The 13,551-nt window shown below is 58.1% G+C and overlaps 3 protein-coding genes across 4 annotated transcripts; all 3 read left to right on the top strand.

Annotated features, from left to right (window-relative positions):
* Positions 1-507: 507 nt before the first annotated feature.
* On the top strand, positions 508-2,212 carry RETN (resistin). 2 transcript variants are annotated; one of them, XM_019427897.2, is made up of 4 exons: positions 508-677; positions 860-984; positions 1,339-1,416; positions 1,926-2,212. In XM_019427897.2, exons 1-4 carry the CDS (start codon positions 541-543, stop codon positions 2,060-2,062), a joined length of 477 nt encoding a protein of 158 aa, XP_019283442.2. In that variant the 5' UTR covers positions 508-540; the 3' UTR covers positions 2,063-2,212. The 2 variants fall into 2 exon arrangements, with proteins under 2 accessions (XP_019283442.2, XP_019283443.2); XM_019427898.2 differs by having other exon boundaries at positions 563-677; positions 810-984.
* Positions 2,213-7,403: 5,191 nt separating this feature from the next.
* Positions 7,404-10,210, top strand: MCEMP1 (mast cell expressed membrane protein 1). Its single transcript, XM_053897708.1, is given in 12 exon segments — positions 7,404-7,658; positions 7,963-8,100; positions 8,635-8,651; positions 8,653-8,700; positions 8,702-8,746; positions 8,748-8,766; positions 8,994-9,044; positions 9,123-9,158; positions 9,161-9,216; positions 9,218-9,260; positions 9,541-9,606; positions 9,727-10,210. Coding segments are annotated over 12 exon segments (645 nt in total). The 5' UTR covers positions 7,404-7,549; the 3' UTR covers positions 9,744-10,210.
* Positions 10,211-11,260: 1,050 nt separating this feature from the next.
* Positions 11,261-13,551, top strand: TRAPPC5 (trafficking protein particle complex subunit 5). Its single transcript, XM_019427906.2, has 2 exons — positions 11,261-11,352; positions 12,939-13,551. The coding sequence occupies exon 2, from the start codon at positions 12,951-12,953 to the stop codon at positions 13,515-13,517; it is 567 nt and encodes a 188-aa protein (XP_019283451.1). The 5' UTR covers positions 11,261-11,352; positions 12,939-12,950; the 3' UTR covers positions 13,518-13,551.

The following is a 13,551-nucleotide window of genomic DNA, read 5'->3' as shown; positions in this document are numbered from 1 at the left end:
CAGCTCAGAGCCTGGAGCCTGCTTCGAATTCTGCATCTCTCTCTCTTTGCTCCTACGCTCACGCTCTGTCTCTCTCGCCCTGAAAAAATAATAATTAAAAAAAAAAAACGCAAGAAACCCCAAAACGTAAAACCGTGCTTAACTCCTGGGCTGCACAGAAATAGACAGTGGGCCAGATTTGTCCCATGGGCTGTCGTTTGTCACCATCTGTTGTGGATCGTTCCATTGAAGGAAAATAAACCATGAATGTATCCATTCCATTGTTGATGGGCATCCGGGTATGAACCTCCTATGCAGTTCACACATGGGGAGGTTATTTTGGCCTCGCCTGCACTCCCCACCCCTGCATGCAAACTCCCAGCGTCTGGAACCAGGGCTTCTGGAATCATGCCCCAGGCACTACCTCCTGGACCAGCCCCAGCCCGGATGTGACAAGGGGGGGGGCTCTTGAATGGGGAAACTGTGGCAGGGGGGAGGGGGGCAGGGCTTCCCACCCCTAGGCCCCTGGAGTCTGGCCTGGGGGCTTCCTCTTGGCCCTGGATGTGGGATGGGAGGGTCAGGGGGCCAAGAAACTTTGCCAAGACAGGAAGCTCCACATTCAGAAGCTTTAAAGAGGGACATGTGGCAGGGGCACGAAATCAGTGTCCGAGATTTGGCCTGCTGAGTCCATCCAGAGGGTAAGTGACGGCTGCCCAGAGCCCAGCCCTGGCTCAGCCCAGAGCCCCAGCCCGAGGGGGCCATGGTAAAGCGGGGACTCCAGCCGCGTCCCCCACAGGGACCCAGGGTTCCATATCCCTCCTGCTCTGTAGGCCCCATCCTCCCCGGACCCAGCTGTGGGTGTCTTGGTCCCCTCTTGCAGTGCCTGCGGAATGAAGGCTCTTCCCCTCCTCCTCCTCCCTGTCCTGGGGCTGCTGGTGTGTGGCAGGTCTCTGTGTCCAGTGGAGGAAGCCATCAATGAGAAGATCCAGGACGCCACCCGCTCAAGTGAGGACCCTCAGCAGGGGCCTCAGAAACCCCTCTAACTCCTGACATAGAGCCACCGTGAAGCCAGCCCCAACCAGAACCAAACCTCACCCCCAGACCCGACCCAACCGCAGCCCCCATGCAGCTCGGCCTTCAGCAGAAGCCCCAAATCCTCCTTCCTCTAAAACACTCATGGGAGCCTGGGAGGCGGTGAGCTGCCCGCCCACGGCTCTCGCTCTCCACCAGGGCCCCGACCACCTGGGCCCTCCTCCAAAGCGCTTTCCAGACCCCCTGGGCGGGTCTCCAAACCACCCCGGCAGCATGAAAGTGGGGCAGGGGCAGCTTGGTCTCATTCGGTCCCTTCTTCTCCCACAGTCCTTGAGACAATAAGGACCATCGGCCTGAGCTGCCGAACGGTCACCTCCAGGGGTGACTTGGCCACCTGCCCCTTAGGTGAGTACAGAAGTCCTTTGTCCAGGCTCTCAGTTATATTCCCAGTACCCCGAACCCCCTCCCCCTAAGACCAGCCTCTATTTCTTTCCCTTTAAAGGTTTCTTTATTTTGAGAGAGACAGAGGAAGGGAGGGGCAGAGAGAGAGGGAGACAGAGGATCCCAAGCAGGCTCCAGGCTCAGCAGGAGCCCAACGCGAAGCTCGATCCCACAACCCTGGGATCCCGAGCTGAGTCCGAGGTTTAAGCAGCTGAGCCCCCCAGGCGCCCCCAGCCTCGGTTGCTCGAGTCCGCTTCCCTGGAGTCCTGGTCTGCAGCCCCAGCCCTCCCCGCGCCCCCGCTCCGGGACCGCATTTCCTTAGGACACTGGAGAGTCCAGGCCCCCCAGCCGCCGGCCTCCCTGCCGCAAGCACTGCGGCCCCCATTCCCAGGTGTTGGAGCCTCCAGCCCCCTCCGACCCCCAGGCCCGTAGCCTCCGGCTCGGGGCCAAGCTCCCTCCCCTCTCGCCCGCAGGCTTCGCCGTCACCGCCTGCACTTGTGGCTCCGCCTGCGGCTCGTGGGACGTGCGCGCCGAGACCACCTGCCACTGCCAGTGCGCGGGCATGGACTGGACGGGGGCTCGCTGCTGTCGCGTGCAGGCCCCCGCCTGAGGTCGCCCGAGCGTGGCTCGGGCTGGGGGGCGTGGCCAGGCCTCAGAGGGGCGGGGACGGGCCTCAGATGGGGCGAGGCCAGGCCTCGGAGGGGCGGGGCTGGAAATAAACCCTGAGAAGACGACGGCGAGGGTCTGGGCGCCGCGCTGTCTTGCTGGGGTTTGGGGGAGAGAGCTGGCCGTCTCCGAAAAGAGCGGGACACGTAGACGCTGGAGGGAGGCGGTGGCCGGGGGGCGGCGCCCGTGGCTTTCTTCTGGCCATCCCCCTCTTGCCATGTTTGCCCCCACCTCTGCCTCGGAGAAGAGGGCCTCAACTTCCTCTAAGGACACTCACACCCAAGGAGCATCGCCTCCTTCAGGAGGGGAAGTGGGTGTTACCTTTGAGGCCACTTTGACGATCACCCTCGGGTCTCTGGCCTTCCAGGAAGGCGCTGGTTCATTCTGCCCCAGCCCCCACAACGAGGCTTCATCAGGGGTCTAGGTCTGGACGGCACGGGGACCCCCGCCCCCCCCCCATCCCTCATACACTCCAGGCCCCCCAAGCCCCCAGTAGCCCCAGGGTCAAGGTGGACCCCTGAATCACCTCTCAGCCCAGAGTCCTGAGCCCCCGTCCCTCACTCCCCAACCTCACTGAGAGTCCCTCAAGGCACAGGCAAAGCCAGGCCGTGGACAGGGAGGACTCTCCACCGGAGCCGGCGGAGGACGCTTACCTGAGGCCACGAACCGCGAGTTCACGTTTTCACACTTGCAGGCGCCGTTTCGAGGAGTTAACAACCCGCGGCAGATACACCCTCACGGACACTTGAATATGAAAACAGAGTGCAGGGTAGTTGTCCGCTCTTTGGTGTATCCCTGGCGCTTCAAAGAGAGCATGTCACATAGTAGGCACTCAGGAAATGTCTGTTAAATAAATAACCGCATACGCACGTGGATACCCCACGCAGGTGCACACCCTCCATGTCCGGACACAGTTACACACGGCCATGTGCACACAGTACACAACCTAGTTACTATGGTCACACAGGGATACACCATGCCTACACACGCATACACACACACACACACACACACACACACACACACGTAGGCACAAGGAGGCACCCCTGAATCACAAAGGTGTGCCCGTGGAAAGAGGAGCATAGACACATAGACATATTTAAGCCCTGGACAGAGTCCCCATCCCAGCCTGGAATGACCGCGATCTCAGTCTGAATTCTGACCCAGAAGATGAGTCACGTGCGACCCCTGCACAGCTTCCTGGGGGCACAAATCTGGTGATTCAGAGTCCAGTTCCCTGGGACTCCTAATCCTAATTTATTATTATTATTATTGTTATTATTATCAAATAATAATCCTATTAGTTAAGATAGTTTTAAATTATCTTAAAACCCAGTCCCTTGAAAGACACAGACTCAGACTTCAGAACACTTGGTGCCCAGTCTTGAAAGGGACCCCAGCCTCAAATGTCACAGTCCCCAGCAGCACGTTCCAGGGACTTGGGAATGGGCAATGGGGTGGGATCCTGGTTTTCAAGATGTTTTGGACTCTCCTTCCACCGCCACCCACCTCCTACGATGCCACAGCCTCCTGTCTGCTCCTGGTGGCCATAAGCTGACATCACAAACACTCCTGTTGCCCCTGGAGCCCACCCAGACCCCAATCCAGAGGTTCCTCTCCTAGGTCCTCCCTCCTAACCCCACGGCGGCCATGGGGTTGAGGTGGGACCACTGAGTCAGAAGTGTGTTGAGGAGGAGAGAAGTTGAGTCTAGTACCTGGCCTGTCCCGCCCCCTCACTGATGTGGAGGAGGGTGCCCTCCTTTGTCCCCAGATTCTGATCAGAATGTGTCTTTACCTCCAAGTCCCACTCAATTGTCCCCCTGTATCTGGACCCCAAGAAGGTACTCTTCAGAGCCTTCACTTCCAACACAGTCATTCTCTGTCCCACAGTGCACACTTGGACAGGCAAGCTCCTTTCTTAAGCCTCCATTTCCTCATTTGCCAACTGCCCAGCCCCCTGAGGCAGCAAAGACTGGTCTAGGTGCAAGTGCCACAAATGCCACTGCAAACTAGTGTGAGCAAAAGTAAAAGGAAATTTCTGGGTTATGTAACTGAGAGGCTCAGGGTAGAATAATGTCAGGTATGGCTGGATCCAGGTATCAAATGATGCGTCCAGGACCCGACTGCCTCTCCGGTCTGCTTTCCTCAGTGCTGGCTTCTCTCTCAGCAGGTCCTTCCCCATCACAGCTCCAGGCTTACATCTTCCCAGTCTCTGAGAGTCCCAGTGGAGAGGAAAAAAAGACGAAATGCCTTTTTTTCCTGGTAAATGCAACAAAAGTCCCGGGCCTGAGCTTCATTGGCTGACTCTGGCTCATTTGCCCACCCCTGTGTCGAATCTTAGACTCTGATTGGCTGGGCCTGGATCGTGTGCCCACTCTAAACCAACCTCTGGTTTACGGTCGGTTGGACTTGAGACACATATTCTTTCTTAAGAGAAAACTGAGACCATTACTCCATGGCAGGGGCTGGTCAGGGAACCCCACAGAGCCCTCTCATGACTGCTTGTGGGCCTCCATTTTCACAGCTACCATTTTGCCAGAGGGCTGGAGTCTGGTCTTGGCTTCAACTGACCTTCCGTAATGTGCGGTGCTGCGGCCCCACCCCCTGCACCTGTCCATCACAGCAGAGCCAGCTGCCCATTGGTCCGGCTCCTCCGCGGCTGTTACATCAGGAAAGGGAGTTGAATTCCTCAGTTGCTGACTTCTTTCTAAGGTCAGAGGGAGGAGCTCCCATCTAATCACTATTATTTTAATTTTTTTTTAACGTCTATGTATTTTTTGAGAGACAGAGCATGAGCTGGGAAGGGGACAGAGAGAGAGGGGGAGTCGCAGATTCCGAAGCAGGCTCCAGGCTCCGAGCTCTCAGCACAGAACCCGACGCGGGGCTCGAACCCATGAACCATGAGATCATGACCTGAGCCGAAGTTGGCCGGCCCAACCGACTGAGGCACCCAGGCGCCCCTGCCATCGAATCACTATTAAACCAATCTCTGAGCAGACAAGGTTGGCAATAGTTTAGAGAACAGTTTAATCGCACATTTAAGAGCTAAAACATACTTCTCCCACATAAAAGTCTTTTAAATTCTCTTTTACTTATTTTTCCAAAGGGAGGAAACTAGGATAGCTGATGAGGGAGGCCGAGGCAGGCTGAGCACAAACTAGCACCCCACCCTACCCCACCCCCCTCGCCTGGGTGGGATCTGTGTAATATTCCTTGGACACTCCCAGCTACCCAAGAACAAAGGAAAGGGGTTTAAGTAGTTGCCATGGTGATGTGGGAAACTAAGGCAAAAGAAAAATCAAATCTGCTTACTGCCTACAGCCCATTGGCTTACTGCCTACAGCCCATTGACAAGTCCTTGTGACCAGCAGAGTGACGTCCCTCTAGGAGCTCAGCTGCCTTAAGGATGACACTTTCCTGGGGGCAAAAAAACCTTAGCTTAACACGATCCCTACCTCAAGGATCCTGTAAATCAACTTCCTTTATCTCAACTGCCCCAAGATATATGCTGGCAACCATCCTCCCAGCTTCTGGCCCCTCCCCCATATACATCTGAAGGGTCTCGTGACTGAGGTTTTATCAAACAGCAATAAATGGTGTTTCCCTAGCAACAGCCAACCCCGCAAGGTCCTGGAACCCCTGCTTCCAAAATTCCTTAGAGACTTACTCTACCCCTGATCCCCTCCCAAATGAGGGCATATTTGAGTTACCTGTCACAACTCCAGCACAGCTCTTTTTGCGCAGGCGTCCTGTCCCCATGCTTTAATAAAATCACCTTTTTTGCACCAAGACATCTTTAAGAATTCTTTCTTGGCCGTTGGCTCTGGACCCATCACCCCAAAACTTCATCAATAGTCTAGACCAGCGCTGTCCAGTAGGGCAGCCATCAAATACTTGAAATGTGCCTTAAGTGTAAACACAAGACACGTTTGTTTTCAAGGATTTAGTACCAAAAAAGGTCTCAAAGCCAAAACCGAAAGGTCTCAAAACCAAAAACCAAAAGCATCTCAATAATTTTTTAGTCTCGTCTACATGCTGAAGTGATAATTGTACTATGCTAAGTACAACACATTATGTTATCTTTTTAATGCGGCTGCTAGAAAATTTTAAGATGATTTAAAAAAAATTTTTTTAACGTTTATTTATTTTTGAGACAGAGACAGAGCATGAATGGGGGAGGGAGGGAGAGAGAGGGAGACACAGAATCTGAAGCAGGCTCCAGGCTCCAGAGCCCAATGCGGGGCTCGAACTCACGGACCGCGAGATCGTGACCTGAGTTGAAGTCGGACGCTCAACCGACTGAGCCACCCAGGCGCCCCCAGAAAATTTTAAACTGGAGATGTGGTTTACATTACATTTCTACCAGAAGGCACTGTTCTAAAGTTAAAGAGAAAATTCCCTGTACACGTTGTCTCATTTTTATCTCCAGTCTTCAAGGTCACAGACAAAGAGAGCTCTAAGACATCTAGACAGAGTGCCACAGAGTGAAGGCATGAATATGGATATTTCTCTAGGGCAAGCACATGTAGAGGCATGCCAGTGAGCAAGCCATGTGACTATGTGAGCAGATGTGTAAGGGTATTTGGGAGTGTGTGTGAGTGTGGGTAGGTGAGCAGATGTGTGGATGAGAGTGAGTGTTTCCAGTTAGTCTCTGTCTGGGGACCCGGGGAGAGGGGACACCACATCCAGGGTTAGGTCAAGGCGTGGGTCTGGCCTCAGTCCCAGATGTGGGTGGGGCTCCAGTAATTGGTCCTCTTGCCTACATCCGTTCCTTTCCTCCCATGGGGCCTTAAAGAAGCAGAATTCTTGGGGTGGAGCTGAGGGGTGGGACTGGGGCCGCGGGGGGGGGGGGGGGGGGGGGGGAGGGGGGGGGGGGAGAGAAAGACAGGGCAGGCTCAGGAATCCTGCTTCCAAGCCCGGCTGCCTCAAACCTGAAAGGTGGGGATCCCAGGTGCCCCAGGTTTTCTCCCGAGAGGGGCAGGGGACAAAGTTCATTTGGGGAGACACACACACAGCTTCCTGTAAAGTTCCTGATCATCCTTTAAATTCTTTTGAATTTATTTACATTGAGCATAATTGCCATGTGACATTGTGTAAGTCTGATGTATACAAGTGTTGATTCAATACATTTGTATATTGCAACAGGATGACCGCCACGGGTTCCTGACTGTTCTGTCCTGTCTCTGGGTCCATGGGCTTCTCTGCTTGACCCTCCGTGAGACCTCTGGACTCCTAAGACTGGGAGGGATCTCCCAGTCTTAGGAGGGATCTGGGAGGGAGGAGAGGATGCCCCAGGGTCGGAGGGTCCCAGATCACTGAAAAGAGGAGGCTGACCTCTCCTCCCCCCACCCTCAACCCAGAGATTTCCTCATCTGCCGTGACACCTTCCGGTGGGTGGGGTGTGTGTGGGCAAATTGGCAGACTGGGAACCATGGGGTCTGAGGAAATCTGCATGAATCAAGAGGTCAAGATGCAAGCAGCAGCCTTCAAAGACAAGAAACAGAGGGCCCCAGCCCATAAGGAAGGTTAGGTACCTCAAGGTGGGGAGGGGAGATGGCAGGAGGGAGAGGTTGGGATGGGAGAGGTAAGGGGCTGAAAGCTGGGTCACAGGGCTCCCTCCCCTACCCCAAAAGGCACGTGTGTACGTGTACCCCCCAAACACTCACGCACGCCCTCTCCACCTAAGCAAGAAGCAGATCTTGTTTCCCCATTCCTTCTCTTTTATCCCCAGAAATCTGTTATCTGCAGGGGTTTGGTTGAGCCAAGATCTCTGAGCCCCCCTCCGACTCCCACCCCAGCCCCAGAGCTCCAGGCAGGTTTCCAGTCTCACTGACCCACCCACAGGTGCAGACCCTGACTATGAGAATATCACCTTGACCTTCAGAAACCAGGAGCAACCAAGGGGCAGCCATTCACCACCCAAGAATAGAGGCAAGCAGCCACCTGCCAGCCCGAACCTCACAGCCTCGGGAGGGGCCCCTGGTAGGACATCACGGGAACAAGGGCACTGTGAGGAGGCCTGGGGCAATGGTGTGGGGCGTGGTGGCCTCAGGGCTTGTGAGTTACAGTCGAGGGGGTAGCTCCGCAGGTGGCGATGATGACGCGAGTGGTGCTGGTGTTGGTGGGAGTGTTGGTGACAGTGTGGGTAATGTTGATGGTGAGGTGATCGTGCAGTGGATCAGGAAGGAACCACCTAGACAAGAGCTGATGAGACTTGTTGCTGGGGACAGTGCTGATAACGACAGGCACTGAGGTGGATGGGCGTCAGTGACAGCTGCTGCTGATGTTGTGGGTGCTGGTAACGGGGATGGCAAGGGGGAGACCTGACGGTGACAGCGTTACGGACAACTACTGGTGGCTGTGGGCAGGGTGCATGCTGGTGTCGCAGTGGCTGTATCGGCAGGAGTGGGAGCAGGTGAGACAGCTCTGAGTCAGAGCTCAGTGTAGAGTCAGTGGCCGACGGTCTAAGCGGCAGTGTTGGGCCCTGGAGGGTCACCTCTCCTGCCTCTGCTCCAGTCCCAGCCTGGTCGAGGGCCGGCCCCAGACTCTGCCCAGGTCCCTCGTTGGCTGCACAGAGCCACCCCTGAGCCTGTACATCCTCCTTGCCCTGTTCTGCATCGTTCTCTTAGGCCTTGGTCCTGGTGAAGAGTGAGTAGGGTCTTCGGTTTCACTTCCTTTTTGTCGTTCTTTGGTGGTGGGAGGGGGCTGGGGCGGCGTAAAGGGGGGCCTCGGGAGGTGGGGGGAGGCCCCGTGTTCCACCCTGTCTCCCTTCTCCCTCGTTGCTCTCCCTTCCCCCACCCTTGTTCCCAGGACAGCCCAACTGGGGGCGCTTCAAGGGTTTTCCTGCCCCCTCCCTCGCCCCTCCTCCTGAACAGATTCTGAGGTGTCCCAGGAGCTGCTGGTCGTGAAAAGGGAGCTCCAGAATGGTAAGGGTGGGACCTGGGGGAGGCCCATGGGGTCGGGGTGGGCAGCGGTGATTCAGACGTGTCTGTTTCTTGCCTCAGTCTCCATCTCGGGACAACAGTGTCAGGAGGAGCAGAAACGGGCTGGAGCAGCATCCAGCAGCTCGTCAGGCAGGTCATTGGCATGATCGACAACGAATGTCCACATCGGGAATGAGAAAGTGAAGACGCTGTCAACAGGTGCCCTTGCAGACCCCTACTGGCGGGCTTTGTCTCATGCTGGGCACCGGGGGATTGGGGGAGGCGACAGTAGGGGTCTGCCCTCCCAGTGCTCAGGGTTTAGGGGGTGATGGATCTCACCCTCTGGGCGGGGATACTTAAAAAGGGAAGGCCAAGTACATGGCTCTGCAACACCCAGGCTGGGGGGGGGGGGCGGGGGGGCAGGGAAGAGGCTTCCAGTAAAGGTGAGGGCCTTGTCTGAGGCCCAGACCAGCTTTCTCCCTGTCCCCCCTGCCCCCAGACTTAAGCCAAATCAAGACTAAATTACATGAAATCTCCAAGGTACTAGAGAAGAAGCTGCAGCCACGTAAGTTGGGCTAGGGAGGTGGAGGAGGAGGGAGCCACATCTCTGGCCCTGGTTTCTCGTTGGGGGGGGGGGGGGGCGGGGAAGGGATTCTGCCTGACCTTGGGTCTTCATCCTGCTCAGAGCCCACAGCTCAATAAATGAGAAGACATTGACACCCCCCGGCTGCAGCTTGGAGGACGGGGCTGCACTTCCCCGTGAAGACGGCCGCATGTGTGCCTCATGGTGTCATGGGAGCGATAACACATGACACAGTGGGCGGCTGTGTCAGCAAGGACCGCAGAAGTGTGTCAGCCTGAGCGCGGGTGTTGGTAACACGTGTTGCACTGTGAACACGTGTGAATGTCCTGTGGTATGTTGTGTGTGAATGTCATGGAGCTGTGTGTGTGTGTGTGTGTGTGTGTGTGTGTGTGTGTGGAGCACCCCGTACATCACTGTAACTGCGGGTGTTGAGTGTGTACCCTGTCACTACCTGTGTTGTGTGAACAGGTGGGTGTCAGTGTGTGACTGATTATGTCACCGAGGGTGTGCAGAGCGGGTACATTTGTGCGTTCACTTGTTTCTGCACTCACGTTTTGTGATTTGTGACGATAAAGGCCAATGGAAAGAATGTGGCTTTCAGATCTGTTCCTGGAGCATCTGGGGGTGGGGGGTGGGGACCCGGTGGCGAAGGGTCTGCAAGTATTAAGGGATGAGGAAAGTCACACAGCAAGCACGCGGACGTGATAACCAGGAGCCCTGGGGGCACGAGCGTGTGTGAGCACGAATGCCCTAAATGGGTCCTTTTGTGCCCATGAACTTGTACCCAGTGAGTAACAGTCTCGGTGCCTGAGACTGTGTGCCCAGTAGGGTTTGTGGCCCGAGATATACACTGTTTCCCTAAGTGGGGCGCCTGGGTGGCTCAGTCGGTTAAGCGTCCGACTTCGGCTCAGGTCATGATTTCCCAGTTCGTGGGTTCGAGCCCCGCGTCCGGCTCTGTGCTGACAGCTCGGAGCCTGGAACCTGCTTCGGATTCTGTGTCTCCCTCTCTCTCTCTGCCCCTCCCCCACTCGCGTTCTCTCTCTCTCTCTCTCTCTCTCTCTCCTCAAAAATAAACATTAAGAAAAAATTTAACAATGTCTCCCTAAGTGTAGGGGGACCCACAGATACATCTGAACCCTTAAGCATGTCCCCACGGGTATAACTATTTCTGAGTGTATATGCCCACTGAGCATGTATTCATGAGTGCGCATGCCCCTAAGTGCCCCTGGCTCGTGGACGTAGGTCCCCTAAGAGAACATGTGTCCACAGGCAAACGTCTGTCCCTGAGACAAATGGACATGTGCACACGGGCAGACGTGTGTCCCTGAGAGAACATGTGCCCAAGGATATACACGTGTCCCTAAGACCAGAGACTGTGTCCCCAAGGCATAGGTGTGCTCCCAGGCCAAATAGACGTATGCCCAAGGGCACACATGTGCCCCTGAGACCGAGACATGGGCCCATCGTCAACTGTGTGCCCTTGAGCCGGTAGCCATCCGTGCAGTTTGCCTGAGCGCTTGGCACCCCACGCCAGCCCGGCCCTTGGCCTCAGGGCCACACCCCTCCGTCGGGTGCCCCGGACACGCGCGCCCCCAGGCGGCCGCTCTCTGGAATCTCCGTGAGCGCGCGCGCCCCGCCCACGAGCCCGTCCGCCGCAGCGCCTGCGCACTTAAGGCCTTTTACGGCGCCGTAAAGCTGCTCGGCCGAACCGAAGGCCTCAGTACCCTGGTGAGACCCCGCCCGCCCGCGACCCCTACCCGCGTCGGGTCTCGCCCGTTCTCGGACCCTGCCGCGCCCGGTGGGCCTGGGGATCACGGGCTAAGGTCTCGGCGCCCGCGATCCCCGGTCCGTCCGCTTCGGCCCACGCAAGGGGGGGGTCCTTGAGGAGGGTGGGCTCCCTCCCCGGCCCTCTGCCCGGTTCACGCCGGCGTGGGGGGCTTGGGGCCCCCGCCTCTCCGGGGCTTAGCTTACTGGCCCCCATCACAGCCCGGTGGAGGGGTCTCAACCCTCCCCCCCCCCCCCCCCCCCGTCTCACGCTCTGGGCCCTCCTGTAGTCGGCTGCGCACCTGGGGGGCGTCTTGGAGCCCCTGGACCCCCTCCCCCGCTGGCCTTCCCCCCCCCTCCCCCCACAGACTTCGTTGGGGCAGGCCCACCCTCCCCAGACCCCGCCGGCCTCTGGCTCCTTCCCTGGTAGTGGGAAGGGGGTTCTCCGCTTCTCCTCTCGACCCCACCCTTGGTAGAGGCTTCACACTTGAATGGGCGAGGACTGGGGGCCTGGAGGGAGGGTGTCTCCGCGCCCTTGGGATTCCCCCCAGCAGCTCCTGTCCCCCACACCCCCACCGTAGATCCGCTCCGCGGAGATCTTAGCGCCCCCTCTGGGCTTTTCCGGGTCTCTTCCCCCACTGACCACTGGCTTGGGGCGCTAGGATGGGAGGATCACAGCGCCCCCTCCTGGCCCCCCAAACTTCGGGTCTCACAGTCGGCCTCGGCCTCCTCCACCTTGTCCTCCACTGTCCAGCTACATTTCTGAGGGCGCGGAGATGGAGGGGTTCCCAACGCCTTCTGTGCTCCCCCCCTGCAGTCTTCCTTACAAACGCAGGCCCGCCCACGTCTCAAGGAGGCGTGCGTCGTGCCTGACACATGGGCGCTGCCAGAGCCGGTTCCTCCTAGCTTGCCCCTCGCATCTCCTCTGTTCGTCCCCCAAACCGCAGCCCCCTCCCCCCCCCACCCCCGCATGGGTCTTGACGCACCCTACTGCCTTCTCCCGTTTCTCTGGCTTTCCGCAGGGGAGAGGCGGGGATGTTCTCTTCATCTGCAGAAGTCAGCGCTGTTTTTGCTGGAGCGCTTGCAGGGGACAGTACCCGGGTCTTCTCACGGCTCCCCATCCTTGTCCCCTCCCTGCCCTATTCTGACGCGGCCCTCCCCTCCCCCCATGCTCTAGTTCTCTAGTCGCTCCCACAGGTGGCAGAGGGGGCACGGCACAGAGGGCCTTTCCACGTAGGAAACTTAAGGCGTAGGAATCGCCTGGAACTTAAGAGTGGTTTCCAGCGCCCCCTTCCCCTCCCCCTCTTGTGTCTTCCCACCTCCCCCCTGCCCCCAAAGGTGCAAACCTGCCTCTTTCCCCGTCTTCCTTCACGGGCTTAGGCTTCATGGAGGGGGCGTGCTTTACGCGCAGGCGGACGCCCCCCTTTCTTTCCCCCTCTTCTTTTCCTACACGGGAGGTCAGCAGTGGAGCACACGGACCGGGTGGCGCGTTCCCCGCACCCCCTCCCCGCCCTCCGCCGCCCCACACACGTTTCCTTGTGTCCCCGCAGGGCGGCGGCAGGATGGAGGCGCGCTTCACGCGCGGGAAGTCGGCGCTGCTGGAGCGCGCGCTGGTGCGGCCGCGCACCGAGGTGAGCCTGAGCGCCTTCGCGCTGCTCTTCTCCGAGCTGGTACAGCACTGCCAGAGCCGCGTCTTCTCCGTGGCCGAGCTGCAGGCGCGCCTGGCCGCGCTGGGCCGCCAGGTGGGCGCGCGCGTTCTGGACGCCCTGGTGGCCCGCGAAAAGGGTGCCCGGCGCGAGACCAAGGTGCTGGGCGCCCTGCTCTTCGTCAAGGGCGCCGTGTGGAAGGCGCTCTTCGGCAAGGAGGCCGACAAGCTGGAGCAGGCCAACGACGACGCGCGAACCTTCTACATCATAGAGCGGGAGCCGCTCATCAACACCTACATCTCCGTGCCCAAGGAGAACAGCACGCTCAACTGCGCCAGCTTCACGGCGGGCATCGTGGAGGCGGTGCTCACGCACAGCGGCTTTCCTGCTAAGGTCACGGCGCACTGGCACAAGGGCACCACGCTCATGATCAAGTTTGAGGAGGCCGTCATAGCCCGAGACCGGGCGCTGGAGGGCCGCTGACCCCGCGGGAGATAAAGATGCAGAGAGCCCCCTT

The sequence above is a fragment of the Panthera pardus genome, unplaced genomic scaffold (genome assembly GCF_024362965.1).
Source record: "Panthera pardus isolate Hobbes unplaced genomic scaffold, ASM2436296v1 HiC_scaffold_8, whole genome shotgun sequence".
In the NCBI taxonomy this organism is placed as follows: Eukaryota; Metazoa; Chordata; class Mammalia; order Carnivora; family Felidae; genus Panthera; species Panthera pardus.
This window is presented reverse-complemented; position numbering and strand designations above follow the sequence as displayed.

Bases quoted from the DNA above. Each gene is read 5' to 3' on its own strand.
- RETN (XM_019427897.2), top strand. From the start codon at position 541: ATGTGGGATGGGAGGGTCAGGGGGCCAAGAAACTTTGCCAAGACAGGA. The intron at 985-1,338 runs GTGAGGACCCTC...CTTCTCCCACAG, and splicing joins CCAGGACGCCACCCGCTCAA to TCCTTGAGACAATAAGGACC. The intron at 1,417-1,925 runs GTGAGTACAGAA...TCTCGCCCGCAG, and splicing joins CTTGGCCACCTGCCCCTTAG to GCTTCGCCGTCACCGCCTGC.
- TRAPPC5 (XM_019427906.2), top strand. From the start codon at position 12,951: ATGGAGGCGCGCTTCACGCGCGGGAAGTCGGCGCTGCTGGAGCGCGCG.